This window comes from Streptopelia decaocto (genome assembly GCF_964273445.1).
Source record: "Streptopelia decaocto genome assembly, chromosome: 9".
NCBI classification, from domain to species: Eukaryota; Metazoa; Chordata; class Aves; order Columbiformes; family Columbidae; genus Streptopelia; species Streptopelia decaocto.
Window position 1 is genome coordinate 18,379,091 of NC_138664.1, and position 22,891 is coordinate 18,401,981.

At 37.6% G+C, this 22,891-nt stretch overlaps 1 protein-coding gene across 4 annotated transcripts in view; it reads left to right on the plus strand.

Annotated features, from left to right (window-relative positions):
* The window catches only part of SCAPER (S-phase cyclin A associated protein in the ER), a 146,936-nt gene that overhangs the window by 3,655 nt on the left and 120,390 nt on the right, over positions 1-22,891 (plus strand). For 3 of the 4 annotated variants that reach the window (XM_082060839.1, XM_082060838.1, XM_082060840.1), the window contains exons 3-5: positions 2,191-2,308; positions 9,136-9,206; positions 15,010-15,207. In XM_082060839.1, coding sequence (XP_081916965.1) covers positions 2,191-2,308; positions 9,136-9,206; positions 15,010-15,207 — 387 coding nt within the window. Of the gene's footprint in view, positions 1-2,190; positions 2,309-9,135; positions 9,207-15,009; positions 15,208-22,891 lie in introns of those variants that run through there. The other variant, XM_082060841.1, reaches the window with a different exon arrangement.

The following is a 22,891-nucleotide window of genomic DNA, read 5'->3' on the forward strand; positions in this document are numbered from 1 at the left end:
ACTGACGTATTTGTGTCTGCTTTTGGACCTTGTATTTCAAAGACAAATGTGTGTCAATTGGAGACAATCTAGAAGAGAAAACCCTAAGTGCTTATATTCAGAAAACTTGAAAGGTTTGGGAAACATGAGAAAAAATACTAAAGGAATAGGGATGGTAAGCCTGAAAGATAGGAGGACCACTGAAGAATGTAATGGAACATAACAGCATAAAAATAATAGGAAAGAAAAAAATTAAAATGGTTTCCAAGTCCTCTGTGCATAGCAAGAATGAGTGGGCTTATGCCGTAGGAAAGGCATAATTAAATATTTCATAGATTGTGCCGAGTAAACACTCTCCGCTGGTAGAGGCTTTAAAAGAAAAGATGCAATAAATGAGGGAAGATTTATTTGTTTACTTCATTTTTGGCAGCTGGGGATACCATAGATTAGCTTCAGTTCCAGCTAGGGTGAGTGTTTGGATCTTTTTTTAAGATTTGAGAATAAATGAAACCAAAATGCAGTCTGAACATTCTTCCGTTGGTTTAAAACAGGTACATTTCAGAGACATTAAGTTAAAATTATTTGACTCTGTTCTGAAGTAAGCTACCACAAATATTTACATTGACAGTTTCTGCAGTAGTTTGAAATGATTTTAAAATAGTTCTTTGACATTCCTGGATATTTATATCTTAGATTGATGATGGAAAGTGTATTGTTAAACAAAAAGGGAATAAAACCCAAACCAAACTTGATTCAGCAGAAACAGTGACTCTTACTAAAAATTCCTAGCAAGAATAGGCAATTAATTACATAGAATAAGGATAGAATAGAACCAGTTTAGTACAGATCCTGTTTTTTCACGTGCTTTGCTTGGGTTTCTTGCGACCAAAAGGTATAATTTGCTTTATTTATTTAATTGGGTTTTCCAAAAGTTCTCTTATATCTAGCTGTACTGTTCTTTGTTTCTGTTGACTTACGTGGTAATATCTCAAGGCTGGTCTGTGGAGCACTAGATGGCACACTGCAGCTTTGAAACAAGCAATTGAGGACATCTCCATGAGGGAAACCTAGGTTAAATATATAGTATAAGCATTGAAGTAAAAGCACTTTCATTTGTGTTGCCTTTCCTCCCACCCTAATGAGTTATAGCCACTCATCTGATATATTAATTTTTACTCTATTTTCTTTCTAAAGGTGTGCTAGTACTATAAAACAAAGTGGTTGCAGGCTTGAGTCATATGAGGAAAAATGCGTCTTCTGATCAGTGCTATAGAAAATCAGTCTGTTCGTGCCTAAAATAATGTTTAGATTTATGTAACTTCTTTGTGGTTCAGTTTGTCAGTGTTCAAAGATAACTTTGGTCAGCAGTTTTGTACTGTCATAGTACCTAGATTTAGCATTATAGTATATAGCTTGGCTTTGTATCAAATTATTTTCTGAGAAATAACTTGATACACTATAGAAGGGGCAATATTTTATCTTGAATAGACTGTTTCAGTTGGAAGGGACCTACAATGATAATCTAGTCCAATCTAATTGACATCTGTCAGTTGATAGAAATATTTCTTAATAGATTTGGTTTCAAAGGTCTTGCAATGGTGTATTTTGCAAGTGCAAAGATACGTGTCTGTTACATAAATGAAGTTTATTCTCAGTGTCTCTCATTCTGTCTTAAAACAGCTGTAGCTTTCTGGTAATAACAGATAACTTCAGCTGCCAGGAAATAACTTGCTAGGTTCTTGTGAGAGAGGTGTGTTTTTTTTATTCATTTCAGACAGTCTTGGTGAATCCTGTGCCTTTCTCCAGGCTCTCTTCAGTCAGCTAGCACATATTTTGGCCTCATGCAGCTTTTATCTTGAATCATTAGTTCTTATTAGCACAAGGTAACTAAAATGTTTGTGAAGTCTACTGTGATGCTCTAGCAGCATTGACAATCAGTAAAGTGGAGGTTAAAAATGTGTGGTGTAGACATACCTATACTGAGGGCTGGGTAGTAACTCTTGTGTCATGTTGATGAATCAGTCTGCTTATCATGCAGAAAAATGATTGGTTGTGAAAATCAATGTGTACACCTGTTTCAGATATTTGGTGAAAATTCAATACCTGTGCACTCCACTTTGGATGGTTTAATGCATATTGGATGAAATTAACTCATCAGACCGAAAAATTAGATACACACATATTTTCCATTCCTGTATTTCTTGTTTTCAGGCTTCTTTCCAACGCTCTAATAGTCATGACAAAGTGAGGAGAATAGTTGCAGAAGAGGGACGTACAGCAAGGAACCTAATCGCCTGGAGTGTTCCCCTGCAAAACAAGGAAGATGATGGTATGTATTTAGCAGTCTTCCCCCAGATTTTTTCTCTGCCGGTCCTTTGCCCACTGGAGTTGCTTGTATGGAAACATGTTTCTTGCATAGGATTTCTCTGTAAAAAAATAAATGGTTATGTTTAGCATACATGGTACAATTATGAAGCTTTTTTCCAAAATGCACCATGCATTTGACATATCACTTTATAAAACCTTCACAGTGGCAGATTAAAAACTGTTTTAATTTGGTCTCTAAGCAATATCTAAGGCTCTTCTCTCCTGCTGACATTATCAAGATACTTGTGTAGTATAATAATGTTACTTAAAGAACTGGACTTTGAAAAGGCTGTTAAAAGCTGATCTCTTGTAACTTGGGAATTCAGAATTGTAGGGAGGAGTTAGAACAATCCAACGAATGCTCTCTATGCTCTGAAACAAACAAGTCTGGAAATTTCTTTTAGTATCACTTCACTCTGTGTTAAATATCTGTGAAGACTCTTTAAGGAAGGGGTATGTGGGACAGTTTTCCATAATTCAAGTCCTCAGAACAGTTTTGTTACTGTTGTAATATTCTCTTGTGGTATGATGACTTAAGGAGCCAGGAACTGAAAAATTTTTATGCTGGTCAAGCTGTTCCAGATGTCAGAATGCTGTTTGTGAGGACTTCATCTCAAGTATTTTTTGTAGCTCACGTGTCCCTGTGGAGGTCCTGCTGCTTTTGAGTTTTAGGCAAGAGTATCTAAAAGTAAATTTTTAGTTTAGTTTAGTTTTTTTGCTGTGAGCGTGGTTGATCACTGGAAAAAGTTACCTAGAGAAACTGTGGGCAATCTTCATCCTTGGACATGCTGAAAACGTGACTGGACGTAGTCCTGGGCAGCCTGCTCTAGCTGACCCTGCTTTAAGCTGGGCGGTTGGCTTAGATAATCTGTTGAGGTTCTTTCCAGCCTCAGCTGTTGTGTGATTCTGCCAGTGGAAAAGATATTTCTATGAACAGTTATGTCTAAGTTACAAGATAATTAACCCTGTGCCTGAAGTAAACTGAGGCTAAGTTTAAACTGTCTTTGGCTTGCTTTATGCATTGAGGTGTATTTGTGGCTGTGTTTTGTTTTTTTTTTAAAGCTGAAAAGTCTAAAGTCACAGAAGACAATGAGATGCATGAAAACCTATTTAGATGTTTGTGTTTGGACATTTATATAGGTTTCATCAAGGAAATAGCAGTCAGTTCAGTTGTATGTCAGCTGAACAATGACACACAGAATGATAGATAACTTCGGTTTATCAGCTAACCATTCTAAACCTCATTACAAAAGTCCACATTTACAGGCTTTGGTTCCTAGTCCTGGCCCTTTTACTTCAGCATTGACCCAGCTACCTTAGTACATTTTGTATAGCAGCAGCAGAAAAACATGCACTGTGAATTTCTGTTAGCTAGGAGCAGGAAGAGAAAATGGAAATAATCTAAGACTTGAGCACAATCTGACTAAAAAGAATGCATCCCTCCCAGCTCTGGATCACATGCAGCAGCTACTCAGTTTATGATCACAAATACGTTGATTTGTAAGTGGGCCAGCTCTGTATTCTTAAGGGAGCTTCATTTACATGTGTCTCCAGAAGGTCCATTTATCGTATTTGCTAGTCTTAGAGTTTCCTGAGTGTTCTTGAGTGTGTCCATTGATATTATTGGACTAGTCACATATGCCATCTAAGTAGAATTAGAATTGGGACCTAAATTGTTTATAGATTCTGAATTACTCTTTTGGAGAAGGTAGTAACATGAATGAGTTTATGTGAAAGGAACACAGAGTATATTTCAAACAGTATTTTTGAGCTACTTGTGAGTTAATTCAATTTCTGTGGAAGTCTTATTTTTAATACTACGTTGTTTGTAATATTATTTTGGAAACTTTTGAGTAAGACATTTTCCTTAAAGATGAGTGAATGTGAATTGTAGATGAATATTTTCTCCAGTTCTTAACATTTTCTGCTAAACAGTGAAGAATGGGTGTAAAAGTGAATTTTTAGCCTTCATTAAACAGTTGCTATATATGATAATTAAAATCCAAGTAGCTATATTAATTTCCTTCTTTTGGTCATATTAGTGCCATTGTAATTTTTTAAACTTTATGTGACTGGTGCTTTCTTCTTTTTAAATCATAGACTGACCTTTTTGCACAATACAAAAATCAGATTGTAATTGCCTGATGGAAAATTTCCCTGTGGAAAGGAACTTGTAGCTAAAGAAAGTCTGGCAGAGCCAGATCCTGTACCTCTTGACCCTTGTCTTGGCATAGAGGGTATATATGTTGGTGTCACTGAGCTCCGATTCATTTTATGCTGATCTTTCAGTATGTATTTTGTCCCCGAGGAATGATACAGCAATATTATGAATTAGGGCAGTTGTAACTCGTTGAAGAGTTGTGTGAATCAGGCCAAAGGTTCAGGTTGCCTGAGCTAATCCTGCAACCCTTCTGTACAAAGCAGAATTCTGTCTTAGTGCAGTTTCTTCTGCTCATAACATTCAGAGATATTGCTTTGGCAGTAACAGTGTGATTTAACATTTTATAGTATAGGCTGTTAGTCATTATGTTTTTTTCTGCAGAAACAGTGAGGGTATGAGCATTTGCTATTATTAGTGGTAATATTATGGAGAGTTGATAAATTAATTGGATTAATTTTTTCAGTACATGTATCCTTTCTCCTTTTCTTTCTCTTTCTCTTTCTCTTTCTCTTTCTCTTTCTCTTTCTCTTTCTCTTTCTCTTTCTCTTTCTCTTTCTCTTTCTCTTTCTCTTTCTCTTTCTCTTTCTCTTTCTCTTTCTCTTTCTCTTTCTCTTTCTCTTTCTCTTTCTCTTTCTCTTTCTCTTTTCTTTCTTTTCTTTCTTTTCTTTCTTTTCTTTCTTTTCTTTCTTTTCTTTCTTTTCTTTCTTTTCTTTCTTTTCTTTCTTTTCTTTCTTTTTCTTTTCTTTTCTTTTTCTTTTCTTTTTTTTCTTTTCTTTTTTTCTTTTTTTTCCCCTTTCCCTTTCCCTTAAAAGAGCAGTAATGAAAAGAATTGTAATCAAAACCTTCTGATTCTTTAATGGAAATACAGAATTCCTGTCAATAAGAAATAGTTCCTTAAAAAGGACAGAGATTTCTGTAATGACAGGTAGCACTTCCGCTACGTGTTTTGGAGCAGCATGCACCCTTATTATGTCAGAGCTGAAACTCTACTTACGAATACACATCAATGACATGAGAAAATCCACCTCCAGCAACACATGGTGGCACTGATCTAGAAGAAGTATGCCTGTTAACACATTTCAGTTCCTGAAATTAAAGTAGTCCTTCACAGAATTCGTTAATATGCAGCAGATTCTGTTGGATAGAATAATTAACAATGTGGTTGACTTTGTGCCCTGGGAGAACGGTTTTACAATTGTCCAAATGTCAGTAGTCTGATATTCTGTCTCCAGAATTAAATTTGTGTTCCAAATTGATGGCCACCAGCTGCCTTCTGCAGTCACTTAGATCTTGTCCACATTGGAAGGCCGTGATCATGCTAATGACAGACTTCAGAATTTTTTCCTTTGTAATTATTTCATGTGCCCAGCATGAAATTTGAGGCATTGCATGCAGGTAAGCAGTACACACAAGTTTTATTATAAAATCTAAGCTCTGGTATTAGTAACAGTTAAAATATCCCAGAGGCTTGACATGTAAATGTTAACAGAAGGTAAGATACCTTTGAAACTTTAAGAGATGTGTCAAAAATTGGAAAAATCCTGTATTTGTAGTTGTTCTCTTCTTATTTCCTATTTATTTAAAATTATTTGGGCTCTCGCCATATAGGATTCATTTGTAGATGAAGCATTTCAGGTAAGGGAAACATATTTTATTGGTCAAAAGGTACCTGGCGCGCTTTGAGGAGCCTGCAGTGTAACCTGCTCCTTTAGCAAAAGCCTGGTAGAGTAAATAGGTTTTGCACTATGTGGTGAAAGTAATGAAACTTGGCTCTCCGGCCAAATAAGGAACTTCTAAGAGTCATGACTGAAAACATTGTGTGTAAGCCCCAGCAACATTAGACCTGGTTGTAACTGGTAGACATGACGTGAAGGGAAAGTTGTTCTTTAAGGCTTATAAGTTTCAAACCTCGAATTTTACTGAAATGAATGGGAATCCAGTTTAGTGCTGGTAGGTGAATACAGGGCCATTATATTCTGGGTGAGACAGTGGCAGTGATTTGTACAAGTAATTTTGTGCAAAATATACTGCTGTAATTCAGTCTAGAGGTGGAAAAACATGGAGAACTTTGGTTAGACCCATGCTTGAAGGCAGTAATTTCTCCGGGTCTCTAGTGGAAAAAATCACATCTACTACTATTCTACAAACTCAAAAAAGATACAGTTTGTAATAATATTAGAAACTTCAATGTGTTTCCTCAGTTAAGGTGTTAAAAATACCAGTGTCATCTGGTTGCTTCCTCCAGGCAGATGCCACTGCCTTACTTGAAATGAGCTTCAGGCAACCAGGTCTTTTCCACGCCTCTAAAGATGGACATCTACTGGGCTAGTAAGATAGATTCTGCTGTACAGATGCATTATATGTGGCAATGGCACTGCAATGTACATGGCTGTCTTGGAGGCTTTGTAGATAGGTGGAAGAAGAGAGGTGACAGAGTAGATTTCTCACACTCTGTGTAAGAACTGGAGGAAAAGGAACAGAATGCTTACCCAGTTGTATCCTCAGATTCATTCAAAGTGATGAAAATAAATATAATAGTTTATCAGTGACTTTTTTTTTTTTTGGAGATAGTAGCACCTTTGCTTTTTGTGACAGGAAGTCTTCACAAATCATGAACTGTGTGTGCTTCATGTTTAAGTACCAGACAGAGAGGAAACGGACTTCAAGTGTAAAATACTCCTGTAGCTCCCTGAATGCTGCAAAACTTCGCTACTTCATATATTTTGCATTGGCAACTTAATAGCTAATAAGATGATCATCTTTGTTCACTATTGTTATTTCCTTAAAATTCAGTAAATTCCTAGCATATAATGTCCTTCATATGTCACTGAGTTCCTGTGCATCTCATAGCAACACTAGTATTGTATAGTTGCAACACCTGGTATTTACATAAGTTTTGTTTTCTATACGTGTCTGCCTTATATAGAAAGTGCCTGAAAACTTGCTTTTGTCTTTACTGGGGAATTGTTCAGACATTTCCCAGTTCGTAGATGATGCCAGATTAGTATGCTGGTTTTTATAGAATCTAAAGAGACTGCAACTTTTTTTGTGTGCATTGGTCTTTTTAAATTTTAACATGCTCATATTTGTAAGCCTTTTCACTGTGCGAGGTCTGCATGGCATTGTATTCAAAATCTTGTCTTTGCAGAATGTGAATCAGCTCAGAAGAGAGACTTTGGTGATTAAAATGTTTCACTAATTGTAATTCTGACATGTAACTGATCCACAGTTTAATCTTTTTAGTGAAATGGCAGTTTTTATAAATACAGCAGCTGAATAATTTTCTTCCTGAATGCTGTTAAATTGAGTTCAATATATTAATTTGTACCTGTTGTTTTGGCTAATGTAACATTTTAAAAATGAATTACCAAGCAAATAATTTTTAATTTGTTTAAAATTAAAGGCCTTGTTCCCTGGGATAGCCAATGATGAAAACCAGCTGTACTACTGCTTGATGAAGAGAGGTTTACAGCTGCTTTACATAACCAGAGCAATGTAAACCAGCAAGACTGTGTTGGCGAGTTTGGCCTAAGAACTGTTAAAAACTCAGTTGGACAAGTCTGAAATTCAAGAATGATCTCAGCAGTCAAGGAAGGAACTATATTCAACAAATGCATTTATTTGCTTGGTTTCATCCCGCTAAATAATCTTGAAACTTTTACTTAGATGTAATCTGTGCTAGAGAATACTCTTGCCATAGTTAGTGTTTTGTCTGCTTGCTTACATTTTTGGTAATTGGATCCTGTGATTTTCATGTTGTGCAAGTTAGACACTAAATTGGAGAAATAAAACAAAACAAAAAAATTACCCCTGAGCAAATCTCAAAGATGAAATGCAAACATGTCAGGTAGCTCTAGGCTAAAGCAAATTAATCTATGCAAAGATAACTCAATCAGTTAAGAAATTGCCACCACCACAGCACTGAGACCTAAAATCGTCTTTACTGACTATGGGAATTTAAACCAATTTTGGAAGCACAGTTGCTTCACTTCATATAAGCAATGGAGGGAGACAGGTACATTTGAGAAGGCATTTCAGATCTTGAGGGGACTGACTCATGCTCTGTGAATGGTTCTGTCTCTTCTGTTGACTACCGAAATGCAGGTGAACTAAATCCATTCCTAAATTCTGATTGTCCCCATTTTTCTTGGCAGAAAATACACAGATCTACTGGTAGGTGGTTTCAACAGTTTGAGAAAAACTAAATGATTACCTTTTTTTTCCTAAGAAAGAAACTCCTTGCTCTGATTCTTCAGTAAAATCTAATTGAGTAGTAATTCAAAAGCAGACTTTTTTGACTCTGTATAGAAAAATAGCATCATATTTGACATGTAGGTTGGAATGATACGATTTTCAGAGGCATTGAGCACTGAAAGGTATGTTACATTTGTTGAATCAAGTCTGTCATTCTTACCTTTCTTTGTAATTTTTTTCATTTTCTGTATGTTTTCTGGCATTATCCACACTCTGAACCGTGGATTATATATTTGGAATATACAGGTTTACAAACATCTTAACTTATAAATTGTGCCCATTTCAGTATATTGCAAGATGGGATATATGCATTTTAGAATGCTCTATCTGATTAAAATCATTATTGTTGAGTAAAACAGTTGCTTCTCCCACAGGAAAATCAAAATGGCAAGGTGGTGGAAAAACAAAGAGGGTGACTCAAGGAACACACAAGACTGCAAAGCAGGTATCTGCTTGGTTTTTATTTTGGTTATGACATAAAACTTAAAATAGGAAAATGTTTTGTCTTATTATTGATACACTATTGGGTGAATAATAGATTCATAAAACTGTGCATACATTGTATTCTTGAAGCATTCGGGTTTCAAAGTCAGGTATTCAGAAGCTTAAAAACACCAGAGTTTAGGTTATCTTCCTCAGCCTTTACTTTTGGCACTTCCTAACCTTTAGGTGTATGACTTTTTGGTGTTCAAGTTATTTTAGGGGAAGTGCTGTTCAATAAAATGACACAGAATATTGTTCCTATAAGCATGCTGCTTATACAAATGCTACCTTTCTGCCCAGTTTCTAATTTAAGGGAATACTTTATTTCCTGATCTCATGTGTTAATGGCTGAAGCCAATATATCTTATTCTGGAAAAAATTAATCCAGGTGAATAAAATTTCTGAGAGTCATGGGTGGAAAGCAAGTCTGTATGAGAAATGTCAAGAAGAAACTGCTCTTATTTTTATTCATGTTTCTTCTATGTGACTGACAATCTTTATTACATTAATAAAGTAATACCACTTAAATAAATAAATAATAAAGTAATATCAACTTGAGGAAGTTGTTGAGACCTCTACAGACAGCTGAGGGCAGCCTCACAGTCACAGGCCCTGGTTGTGGTGGGGGATTTTAACTTCCCTGATGTTTGCTGGAAGGACTACTTGGCCGGCCAGCCACAGTCCAGGAGGTTCCTCCAGTGCCTTGACGAGAACTTTCTGGTGCAAAGGGTGGAGGAGCCGACTAGAAGAGGTGCACTGCTGGACCTCATCCTCACTAACAAGGAGGGTCTGGTCGAAGCGGTAAAGGTTGAGGGCTGCCTTGGCTGCAGCAACTATGAGATGGTGGAGTTCAGGATCTCATGTGGCAGGAGCAGGATAGCAAGCACAATTGCAACCCTGGATTTCAGTAAGGCAAACTTTGACCTTTTCAGGCAATTGCTGGGGGAAATGCCATGGGCAAGACTGCTTGAAGGTGAAGGGGCCCAAGATAGTTGGTTAGTGTTCAGGGGCTGTTTCTACCGGGCACAAGATCAGAGCATCCCAACACGTAGGAAGTCAAGGAAGGGAGCCAGGAGACCTGCGTGGTTAAACAGGGAACTGCTGGGAGAGTAATGAGCTATATAGTTTGGATTCTGTCTATTTTAGTCACTTGGGATTATGGAAATACTGAGTTTTCAGGGGAATACTTGGTTGCTTTTTAGTGGCTCTGTGTGGCATTGCTATACTAAAACTATATTGTAGGAACAGTGCATTCCTAGTGAGTACAATTAAGATTTCAAACAGACTGTTGAGTGTGTGTGCCTCTTGGCACTTCAGTTTGGCATTCAGTACCTTTATTTCTACTGTGTTTCAGATGCTGGATACTGCTGCAAATTGGTGGCTTTTTTGTTACTTTTGTTGGGCCTTCAGTTTTAATTTTCTTTATATATAAATGGGCCACTAATCTCAAGAAAATAAACTTTTAAGAACTCTTACATATGATCTTATCAACCCCATCTTCCTCTCAACAGGGTGCTGGCAAATCTACATTCAATACATTTTGGCATTCTGGGAATAAATAGACACTTCATACTTTCCAGAACTCCAAGGCAAATTACTGAAACAATTTTGAAAAAAAGAGATACAGTTTTCACATCACTTTCATCATCCACACTGAGTTATTCAAGATGTAGGAAGGAATGTTCCCATGTTTCTTAACTTCAAAGACGCAAAAGCTTTGCATTTTCTGCAGCTGAAGGTTTCAGCTGTCACTTCAAGTGAGATAATGTGAACTAGCACCTCTGAATCTTTGCTGTTCTTGGGTTGGTTGTTGTTACAGTGAGGACAAGCTTCAGTGTAGGCCTGTGAGATCATGTCTGTATAAGCCATCATCACACTTTGGGTAAACATGCATATTATTTGAGCGTGGCGGGGAGACCAAGACAAGCTGCTTTTTTGTGTTTGTAAACACTTTTTAGGGTTTTTTTTAGGGTTTTTTGTTTGTTTTTTTAATGTGTGATGGTCTGCAAACTGTGGAACATAAAGTTTGGATTAGTGTACAGTCAAAGGCTGAGGGCTCTGAGATCACTTGAAAGATTCAAAAGTAAGTACTTGTATCCAGTTAAGAGAGTGACTTCTAGAAAGTAGCAGGTTTGCAGCTTCACAGCTCTGCTCAGATAAACCGAATTCTGTGTCCTTGTGTCTTGCCAGTGGAAAGAGGTTTGTGCCTCAACTACTAAGCAAAGTGGAAAATGTGCTAAGAGTTAGCTGGAAGCACCAGGCACAGGGGTGTATGTGCAGTTTATGTGGTTTGGGTAGAGCTCCTTGGTGAAGATGTGGGATTGTTGCCTTGTCATTCTTCAGACTACATGGTTAGAAATATTTTGTCCTGTGCCCATATGTTCCCTCTAAATACCAGAGAGACTGAGAGATCGTCTCTGGAAATTGAGTTTCACTATTGCATCGCTCTCAAACTTGAGTGTGACATGAAAAATATGATCTGATCGAAAGTATGTACTTCTAATAAATACTGTTTAATTAAAACTTAATCCCAGGGAGGATGAATAATAAAGCTATAGTTGTACATCAGGACAGGAACTACGATATTGAAAAGTCTGTATGTAATCCAGCATTTCTTGCTTTTCACTGTGAAAGGTTAGTTTGGTTCATCAGAAAATTTATCTAAGAAGCTTACAGGTAAAGATGCTGCTGAACAATATACAGATTAACTCAGAAATTCTGAAATCAGAAATTGGTGCTTGCATTAAACATCTGTACAGAATATAACAGTCTGTATAAAATATTAGCAGTATATTTACATTGAAAGTAGTCTTTGCTGCAACTCTTAAATGGAAGTAGGTATTAGCTTTCATTTCAGTAAAGTCAGTTCCAGTCAAACCTGATTAAGCTCAAAAATAGTTTGCTGAGTTTGATCTTTTTGCATGGAATTTCTGAAGACTGAAGTGCAGAGCATGTGACACTGTTTGGGTTCTTCGCTGAAAATTCACTTCTGTTTCCTTGAGTGGCAGGTAGCAGGCCATGACAACTTCAAATGTATAGTGTTAGAACCAACTTAAAATGCGTAATTAAGCAACTTAATGCTCACCTGCTTGTGTGATTGTGTTTAGAAGAAATTTGGTAGTTTAGGGGTTTACATCCTTTCAAAGGTGTTCTACTGGAGTATAAGTAACTGTAAATGTTCCTTAGGTTTTACTTAGATGCTGGAAATCTGCTTACAGGGGTGATAGTGGAACTGCCACAATTTACAGTACTTAACACAGTTCAACATGCTGATTTCCTAATTAAAATGTGACTGACAGAGAGAGGATAAATGGATGCCAGATGTAGTAAATTGGTAAAATTTATTGCTAAATATCAAAACATATTCCATGACACTGTCTCAAACATACATTTGAAAATGTATCTTTCCATTGATGAGAATTATGCATGGTTCCCATTCCAAAGCAATTGATCCTTTATATCAACAATATTAGCTGAATGAGTAGAAACCTAATCACTGTACGAAGGTCACATTTTATTAATACAGGCAGCAAGAGGTAACACTGTTATTTTAATATAGCTAATTATAATTCTATATTTAAGGTTATGTCATTATAAACTGTATTTTAAAGGAGTTGTAAATTAGCCAGTATAAACTGTGTTCAAAAGGTTTATATACAAGGCCTCAGCTAAGGAGTGTCTTTTTTCCAAGGTATTATTTAAGAGGTGACTCTTCTGTCTTAGAAGAAAAACTATGAAATGCTCTGACGTATGAAACTTTGGCCTTTTCAGGCAATTGCTGGAGGAAATGCCATGGGCAAGGCTGCTTGAAGGTAAAGGGGCCCAAGATAGTTGGTTAGTGTTCAGGGGCTGTTTCTACCGGGCACAAGATCAGAGCATCCTGACACATAGGAAGTCAAGGAAGGGAGCCAGGAGACCTGCGTGGTTAAACAGGGAACTGCTGGGTATGCTCAAGTGGAAGAGGAGAGTTTCTAGATCATGGAAGGAGGGGCTGGCCACTTGGGGAGAAGATAAGGCTGTTGTCAGAGGGTGCAGGGAGGCAAGTAGGAAAGCTAAGGCCTCCTTAGAATTAAACCTGCTGAGAGGGGTCAAGGACAACAGAGAGAGCTTTTTCCAATATGTGGCATCTCCCTTATGAGGAAAGGCTGAGGGAGCTCGGTCTCTAGCTTGGAGAAGAGGAGACTGAGGGGTGACCTCATTAATGTTTACAGATATATAAAAGTTGAGTGTCAGGAGGATGGAGCCAGGCCTTTCTCGGTGACAACCAATGATAGGACAAGGGGTAATGGGTTCAAACTGGAACATAAAAGGTTCCACTTAAATTTGAGAAGAAACTTCTTCTCAGTGAAGGTGACAGACACTGGAACAGGCTACCCAGGGCAGGGTTGTGGAGTCTCCTACTCTGCAGACATTCAAAACCGGCCTGGACACCTTCCTGTGTAATCTCATCTGGGTGTTCCTGCTCCGGCAGGGGGATTGGACTGGATGAGCTTTTGAGGTCCCTTCCAACCCCTGGCATTCTGTGATTCTGTATGAAACCCTTCTGAAATTCCTGTTCATCGGTTGTTTATGACCTGCATCTTTTCTGAACATGTCTCTTGTGCATACATTAGCTGGGGTTCATCTGGAGTACACTTAGAGCAGTTTGAGATATATGTAAGGATAGTAAGGATGTTAGGATGATTGTAGTAAATCAGATTCCTATTGCTTCCCTTCTTACAAAAAAATTAGAATCTGAACACAAATGCAGGTGAGAGCATAACCATTTTGTCAGCGCTGTGTCTACCTCCTCATTATACAAAGTGGAATTTGCCGTGTTTAACGCTGTGCAGTACAGGTAGAGCACAGAGGAGAATAAGCTGACTGGAACCCAGAGAGAGAGGCTACTGAAGAAACAGCTCTGGAATTTACTGAACAGCATTGCAGGTTCTATTTTCATGTCAGGGTTCTGTTCTCTTGTAATAGGGGGCTATGTTTATGGTGTGAATTTATCAAACAAGGCCCCTAAAAGCTAGAGAAGAAAGGCATTTTATATTCTTAGCTACAGTGACTGAAAAATCATCTGTTTACTGCCTGTTTTCCCATTCTGTAATTTGAGCATGAGAATTACAAGTTCATTTACATTTCCTAAGCATGTGGGGAACTTTTTGTAGCTTAGGCACAGTTTGCTGGAATTCAAGAGAATCCACTTAAGGAGAATAAGGAAAATTTTCTCTAGACTTTGTACAGTCTTTTACTCTCTATTGTATATATTTCAACATAAAAACATTATTATAGCTCTTCCTTAAAAGTACTTTCCTTCATAAGTCCATCCAAAACTATGCTACAGCTCCTGATTACGTTATGTTGCCTGTGGTCTAAAATGACTTTTCTGTAGGAATTCTCTCTCTGTGGTTCTGTGAAAGGACTTGCCACAGCAGCGTTTCCCTGACATGAATGCCCATAGGTTAGAAGAAGGGTTATAAATGATGAATTTGTATGTAATGTCTTGGTAACAGAATCTAAGTGTGATGGAATCTTGCTGGTGTGATTGTTAGTGAAATGTTATTTTCATCTCTGGATGCACATACTTATCAGAATAAGCAATATAAGGTGTGCAATTAGAAAAAGTAACTTTCCGATGTACAAAGAGCCAGAATATCCCGTACCCTTCTTTAGTGAAAAATTTCTTGTTTCCATATTTTTTCTATGTGGAAAAAATGTGTTTTGCACCAAAGCCCAGGCCCTTACCTTACTCCTGTTTGCTGTTTTCTTGTTTTTTTCAGAGCGCTAGCATAGACTGTAAATTAACATCAGGAGCAGCTGGAGATAAAAACTTTGACAAAAGCCCAACGAAAACAAGACAGCCTCGGAAGGTTGATCTACGAGCTCGATACTGGGCGTTTCTTTTTGATAATCTCAGACGGGCAGTTGATGAAATCTATGTTACATGTGAATCGGATCAGAGTGTGGTGGAATGCAAGGTAAGTCTGCAGCTGTTCTCTCCCTGTTGTCACGTGGCACTTATTCCTTACAAAAAAGCCAAATGAGGAATTAGAGACTCAGAAACATGTTACTTTTTGTTTTGTATTTAGTGAAGGCTTGTAAATAAGAAAACTGATGGCATATTTATTCAGATTTAAGGAGATGCTTTCATGTTAGGCAGTGTATAAGTGTATAAGACTTGTAGTGAGGTACATAATGTTATTAGTTCTCATTTTTTGTATGAAATTTTATTTAGTTCTGATTTTGTTAATTTTCTGACTGAATATTGATTTATTTTTTCCTTCCCTGTAATGTTCTCTACTGTAGGTGGCACTGTTGTGATTCACCCTTTTTCACATTTGTTTGGTTCCTATTAAGGAAGCAACTTTTTGCAAGGATAGTTGTTGGTCTTCCAGGTCTCTCTGTGGCGTTGGGAAAGTGATTTCTGGTCAAGTGTCTGGTTGGGATGCTACTGTAAGACGCACTTCCTAATTTCTAATAACCTGTGTTTGTAACAGCTTGTGCATCTGTTCTATGTTTTATGATGATTTTCTGGTAGACCTGTAGAAAGACCATTGTCATTTAATCACTCATTCTTTAGAAAAATAATGTATCACAAGCATTAAAAGAAGGCAGGAGAATATATTATAAAAGAAATGTGAAAGGCTTCTGTTTTCATATGAAACATGGCTGAAAACTCAACACATTCTGGAAATAATTATGTAATCACTGTAAAAAATTACATATATCAATTTAAGTAAACTTTTTTCTTATCATATGCATCTAGTTCTCTCTGGTAATCAGACACGGCCAAATTGACTTTGAGATTAGCGTACAAATGCATTTCATTGAAAGTAGGTTTGAAAACTGAACAGTAGCTAGAGGCTTCCAAATCTCTGGTTGGTCTAACGCAATTTAACATTTTGTTAGTGAAATGTCTTCCTGCCCAGGAAACTTCTCTGCAGAATTTTTTGGTTTAAGAAAATCAGTCAGCCTTGCATCATAATTAGATTACCATTTTCAACTTCTGCGACGGAAAGAACAGAAGCATATTTGTATCATTATCACATATTTGTGGGGTTAGATGTCATTCAGCATTTTAATTGTGCTACTTGATCTCTTCTCGGATGAAGATATTATATAGCCTAAGTGAAAAGTCTTCATTTTAGGAGGTGCTTGTCAGTGATGTGTGTATCTGTGTGTATCACATTACTTGTTTGCAAAACAGAGGTGGAAAAAAACAAAGATGAGTAAACAGGGTAGTTTAATGTCATATATTGTAAAACTTATGTGACGTTCATATTGCCTTTGTGGTTTAAAATACCTTTTCTTCTTAGCAGAACAAAGTGCCTTACATAAGTAGCTGTAATATGTTTGTGTTGTGGTCTTTTGTTTGTGAGATTTTCTTTTAAAGGTTTCTGTTAAATGGTGATTATTACTCTTTTGATAAATTACTAAAATTTCTGTTAAATAAGCTATGAAGTGTAGAACTGTTGAGTCTTGCAAACTATTTTTACTACTAATGTTTTGGTTCTATCAATTCTATAGTTTGGGATGGTTATTGTGGACAGATACAGTCCAGTTTCTACCAGTGGTGAAGCTGTTGATGTGTTCTTGCTGATCACAGCGTAGTATCCTAACTGCTGTCTTTTGAAGTGAATGCTTTACGTAACTCTTAATATACAAGCATATAACATTTTTGGTATCACATACATAGACATCAACCTTGTCATTGGTATAGGGGTATGTTTTAATTTTTGATGGAATATTAGTGATAACAAACAACAGATTCTTGGGGAAACCACGAGTCTTCTTCACCTTTGATCCAGCAGCTAGAGCTTGCTGTCTTGCATTGACTAAAATATCTTGTCCAAGTGCAGCTTTCATATTGTAGAATATATAGAAAGTATTTACTATAGAACCCCAACCTTTACGAGTTCATAAATTAAAATAATGATTTAGACCCAGAGTTCAGTTGGCAAATTATATTTGAAAAGCACTCATGACATTGTTTCAAGAATTCATGTAGCTTAGTAGTAGGCCTATGTCCTGCTTTAAAAGTAGCTTAACTCAGTCCTTAGGTTGATCATTACAATTTCTCCGTGTGTGACTCACATCAGGTAATTAATCATTTGCTTATCACTCACGTGGTTTATTGCCTTGGCTTTGGTAGTTCTATATACGCTGCTATCGTGACTCCCAAGCACCAAGTTTCACACTTTGTATTGACTGTTCTGATTGTGCCTGGTCAGGTCTTGCAAGATCTCTGGTCTTGCCTTTTCTTGCTACTTGCAAATGTTAAAGCAGTGACCAGAATCTAGATTCCTGGCTTAGTGTCAGCTTGTGTGTCCAGTGCTGCAGGCAGGACAGCCGTAGCGATGTTCTGTGTGTTATGCCAGGGTTGGCTCCAACTGCTCAAAAGTGCAGGACTGGGAGGGTGCAAAGTGACTTTATGCCTCTGAATGAGGCATATGTGTATCATATGAGGTGTAATATGAATTCTGTGTGGTCTAGTGAGGTATCTCCCTAATTCTCCTGTTGTTGGTAGAATACCGCTAGTGCAGATGTGGCATGTCAAAATACATTAAGCTTCAGTGGCAGGAAAATACTGTCTGTAATGTGTATAATCCTTTTCTTAGGCTTTTGGACTTCGGTCATTTCTGGCACCAGAGAAACTAGTAGGCAGATGACAAGAGATACCAACAGAAATGCTCACTTGAAAGTAGATGAATGTGAATTGAGATGATTTTGATGAGAATTTCATATTGCCACATTTTTCTATTTACTCTCCAAACTCATTTGACAGAATATCTTGTTAGCTCTTTCCATGAAGTACCATTTTTATTTTTATTACTAGATGCGTGTGGGAAACAATATTATATAAGGAACCACAGTGGTTCAGCTATTAATGTTTTTGTTTGTTTGTTTGAAGTGGGATTTTAGAAAAATCCTTTTTATTAAGATGGATCCATGCTATCATAAACTTCCATAATTTAAACTCTTTAAGTGATGTCTCTTCGAACTTATGGCTTGGCCAGATGGGCATGTGCTGTTCTATTTAACCATTTTAGTTTGATAAAGATTATCTTAAAAGAAGACCCACGTAAAAATGAAATGTGACAAGTTCTGGCATTTAAAACATTCAGATTTTTTTTTTAATTATTGCTTTGTACCTTTTGCTCTCTTATAGTCTTCCAAGTTGGTATAGCTTTATTGATTACGTTGTCACTGAAGATAATGTTTGATGCTCCCAAATCGGAAAGGGCTCTAGTGGCTGGTTGTGGTTGAAACTGCAGATGAAGGGGTTGTGGTAAGGACAGAAACAGTGGAAATGTGTGTAAGAGGATCCGTGGTTGTGTATATTTTCTCTCAGCTTTGGTCACTGCTGAAGTTGGTATTTTGCTATTGATTTGGAATTGAGAACTCTCAAGTCATGTGTATAGATATGGCTTTGATGCTTTGTATGTAAAGATATAATGAACACAGTTGAATTCCTTCTAAAAGAAAGGGCTCTAAAGTTTAAGCATCATCTTAATGTACATAAGTAAGTTGGTGTGATAGTGATAGAGATTAGATATATTGTAATAGTTTTGGCTATAACCTTCAATACTGCAAAATGCAAAATGTGTGTTCTATACACAATTAGTTATACCTTTAAATCTCTTTCTGTATGCTGAGAGAAATTAAGCCCCAAATTATTTGTGGATAGAGGAAGACATTTGGTAGTCAATTTAGGACAATTGAGTTTGGGTTAATATAACAGAGAAATGTGTCTTCAGCTGCTTTCCTTTTATGGTCTTCAGGTGCCTCAGCAACTGAGTTTATATATATACACACACATATATATGTAAAATAAAAACAAAACCTAAAACCACACCACATGCTTATATAAAACACTTATTGATAGAGTTTGAATGGCTGGATCCAGCAGCTAAGGATACAGTAAGTTTAGAAGAATCTTGAACTCCTTTAAATTTGTTGGGGTTTTTTCCTCCTAGGATGAATTAATGCCTTCAGCTGTTTTTTAGCTTGCAAAAAATCTGAATTTTATTATGTAAAAATGAAGTTCCATATGCTTTTTAAGTTACTATTTAGCATTTCTTAATGCTTGTACAACCTCTTATCTTTCCACCCAGCGTTACTTACTGGTATATTTCTAGAAGATTTTGGCAAGGGTGGTTTCTCTTCATGTTTGTAAAGCTTGCAGATATATTCCTAAATTAGTCTACTTTAATTCAGTAAGAACAGTTTCATTTTACTTAAGATTTTTATTCCCTCTTATAAAATGGAAAATTCAGCAATGAAGTTGTGTTGTTCTAATTCTCACAGACAGCACAAGATACTTGAAAGAGGTGGATAAAGCCTTTCACTTAAAAGATTTGACATGTTGCATGATGCTATTACCTGAAAGAACCAGCTGAAACAACTTTAGTGAAGGCTTTCCGGTCAGGGTGGTGTCTGTGGGAGAGTCTGAGCGTACTGAAGAGCTCCCAGAAGGAGAGGGGAACGTGTTTCATTAGCGTCTCTTGCTGAGAACGCCTTGTGGGGGCTGGTTTTGGTTCTGGCGGTGCTGATTCTAACGATTTCAGTCTATGCAGGCAGAGCAAGACCCATGGTCTCCACACTGGTTATACCTGGCTTTTGAGACAGCCAAGAAAATAAAGCAGTTTCTAAATGTGTTGGAGCTGAAGGTAGCAAAACCAAAGTTTTCCTAACTTCAGTGAAAAGGAAGCTTGCAATAATTCAGTATAACGGTCAAGTTGATCCAAACTGGATCTTGATCTTATTTTCACTGATAAGAGCCAATTCAACTCTGCCCATATCACTTATTTTTTGAGGATAAGTTCTGATTTTTTTTTTTCTTTTCAGTTTTGCAAATGTGCAAAATACCCAGTTCCAGTGAGGAAAAAAACCATAGTTTGGTACTTAGGGCTCTTTGGGAGAGATGATTTGTTATATGTGAATTTCGCGTATTTCTTCATAGTGCTACAAACCACAGAATCACAGAATGTTAATGATTGGAAGGGGCCTCGAAAGCTCATCCAGTCCAATCCCCCCATGGAGCAGGAACACCCAGATGAGGTTACACAGGAAGGTGTCCAGGCGGGTTTTGAATGTCTCCAAAGTAGGAGACTCCACAACCTCCCTGGGCAGCCTGTTCCAGTGTCTGTCACCCTCACTGAGAAGTTTCTTCTCAAATTTAAGTGGAACCTTTTGTGTTCCAGTTTGAACCCATTACCCCTTGTCCTATCATTGGTTGTCACCGAGAAGAGCCTGGCTCCATCCTCGTGACACTCACCCTTCAGATATCTGTAAACATTAATGAGGTCACCCCTCAGTCTCCTCTTCTCCAAGCTCAGGAGCCCCAGCTCCCTCAACCTTTCCTCATAAGGGAGATGCTCCACTCCCTTAATCATCTTTGCTGCCCTGCGCTGGACTCTCTCCAGCAGTTCACTGTCCTTCTGGAACTGAGGGGCCCAGAACTGGACACAATATTTCAGGTGTGGTCTCACCAGGGCAGAGTAGAGGGGCAGGAGAACCTCTCTGACCTACTGACCACCCTCCTTCTAATAACACCCCAGGATGCCATTGGCCTTCCTGGCCACAACGGCACCGTGCTGGCTCATGGGCATCCTGCTGTCCCCAGGACCCCCAGGTCCCTTTCCCCTACGCTGCTCTCTAATAGGTCATTCCCCAACTTATACTGGAACCTGGATTTGATGTGTGAGACTCTTGATCCGAATGATGGAGGGGAGAAAGAAACAGCTGTATTGTAGTGGCTTTAGTTTTATGTCACTGATTTTCCTTTAAGTGTTGATTTTTAACAGTATTGCTTTCTTTTTCAGTTTGAACTGGCTCTTTAAAAATCGTATGGGATGGATATGACCTTGAAAAATAATGGGATTTCAAATTGTTTTGACTCTAATGCAGCCGTATGCTACCCCATAAAGGTTCCTTTTTGTCAGCACCTTCTCAAGTGGTACAAGTTTCCACTGCTTCAGCACCAGAGGGTATATCTGCTACCCACGGTACCATAGGTGAGCTGCAGAGCTGTATTGATGGCCGGGACCCCAGGGCCCTGCCCGCCGGTGTTGTGTGTCAGCAGGACAAAGGGATGGCGCCAACCCTCCTGCCGTACGCGCCAGGGACTAGAATTAATTACAAACCAATCGAATCCGTTGCAGCCAATTGGTAAACTAATTGGTAATTTTAGCTGTACATCTATATGTAGTTATCTGGATGCCTGTAACGGCGCTTTCAGAGCCACTTTTGTTCTTCTTCATCCTGCTTGACAAAATGGCCCTCATAGCTTTAGGGAGAAAGATGTGCATCAGTGAGTATGGGGCCGCTCCAGCTGCTTGTCTTGTTTGTATTCCCTTGTTCGTAAAACATGACTCGGGTTACAGCTGCGTGGTTCTGCTCTGATCATTTCTGATAATGTGTAGCTAAACATTCCTTAAAATAGGTTAAGCCATTTATTGTATTCTTTTTCCTGTGCCAGCTAACTTCAGAAATATAACTCATATTCAGATTGATTTATTTTTTTTCCCTGAGCAATATCTCAGTGGCAGACTTGAAAAGCAAATGATTCAGAATTAAATTTTGCTTTCTATGCCCTTATTGTTAGTAGCAGTCAGCACAACTAAGTATGGGCTAACCTAAATGGACATGAATTGAATTAGAAAGCTGAAATTTTATTAGTGAAACTGAAAAAAGAACCGGCTAAAATACTTGACTTGTTCATTTCTTGTAGCAGACTTTACGTACAAATTACTTTGGTGCTGTAAACCAACTGCCTTGCAAGAAAGATTTTTGTTAGCTTTTTTATGGAGTATTTCAAAACAAAGAACAACACTGACATCAGCACTGGTATTCTGTTTGATTTCCCTTGCGTTTGACTTCCTTGTGACTTTTCCCGTATAACAACCATATGCTCCAGATCTGTCATGTGTACTAGTTCAAAGGACACTTATGTGAAGCCGATTTTCAAACTTGCATTTGTGTTAAACAAAATGAATAAGCATCCATATAATCTTGCATACATTAGAGGTCCTTTTTCTATTAAAAAGACAATTAAAAGTAAAGATGAGTGGGTCGTGATGTTACAAAAATGTACAGTAGTTTCCTGAGCTGTAGTAGAGTGTTTTTTACTGTTTTCAGTGTTAAAAGTTTTACTCTTAAAATTTGTAGTTAAGAACCAATACATTTAAGAACCAAACACTTAAGAACCAATACATTTTCCTTTATGATTGTTTGCAAAATATTTCCAGGTAATAATTACTTGCTTTGAGCAGAAAATTTCTCTTAATACCAGCCACGAATGACTTTGACATAGGAAAGGATTTGTAAAACGGCAACACTTTGTCATCAGCATTTTTCCTTATAACATAAAATCATGTCTCTATTTTAAACTCTGCATGTGAACCTGGTGTAAGTTTTCATAGAATTCAAGCTTTATTTCTGGACTTTTACTATTGTTGGCATGTTGTCGTCATAGAGTACAGTGTACATTTTTCTTGCCTTTGAAAGAGTAGTTATGGAAGCTTCTATTTCTGATTGATGTGAGCTCAAACTATCTCCTGTAGAAGTTAATGAGCTTTGGTGGGTGTCAGTCAGCTCTGCTGAGAAGGTGCCATATGCCTGGTGGTTCTGATGATCTGTCTGGTTTTTATCACATGTAGT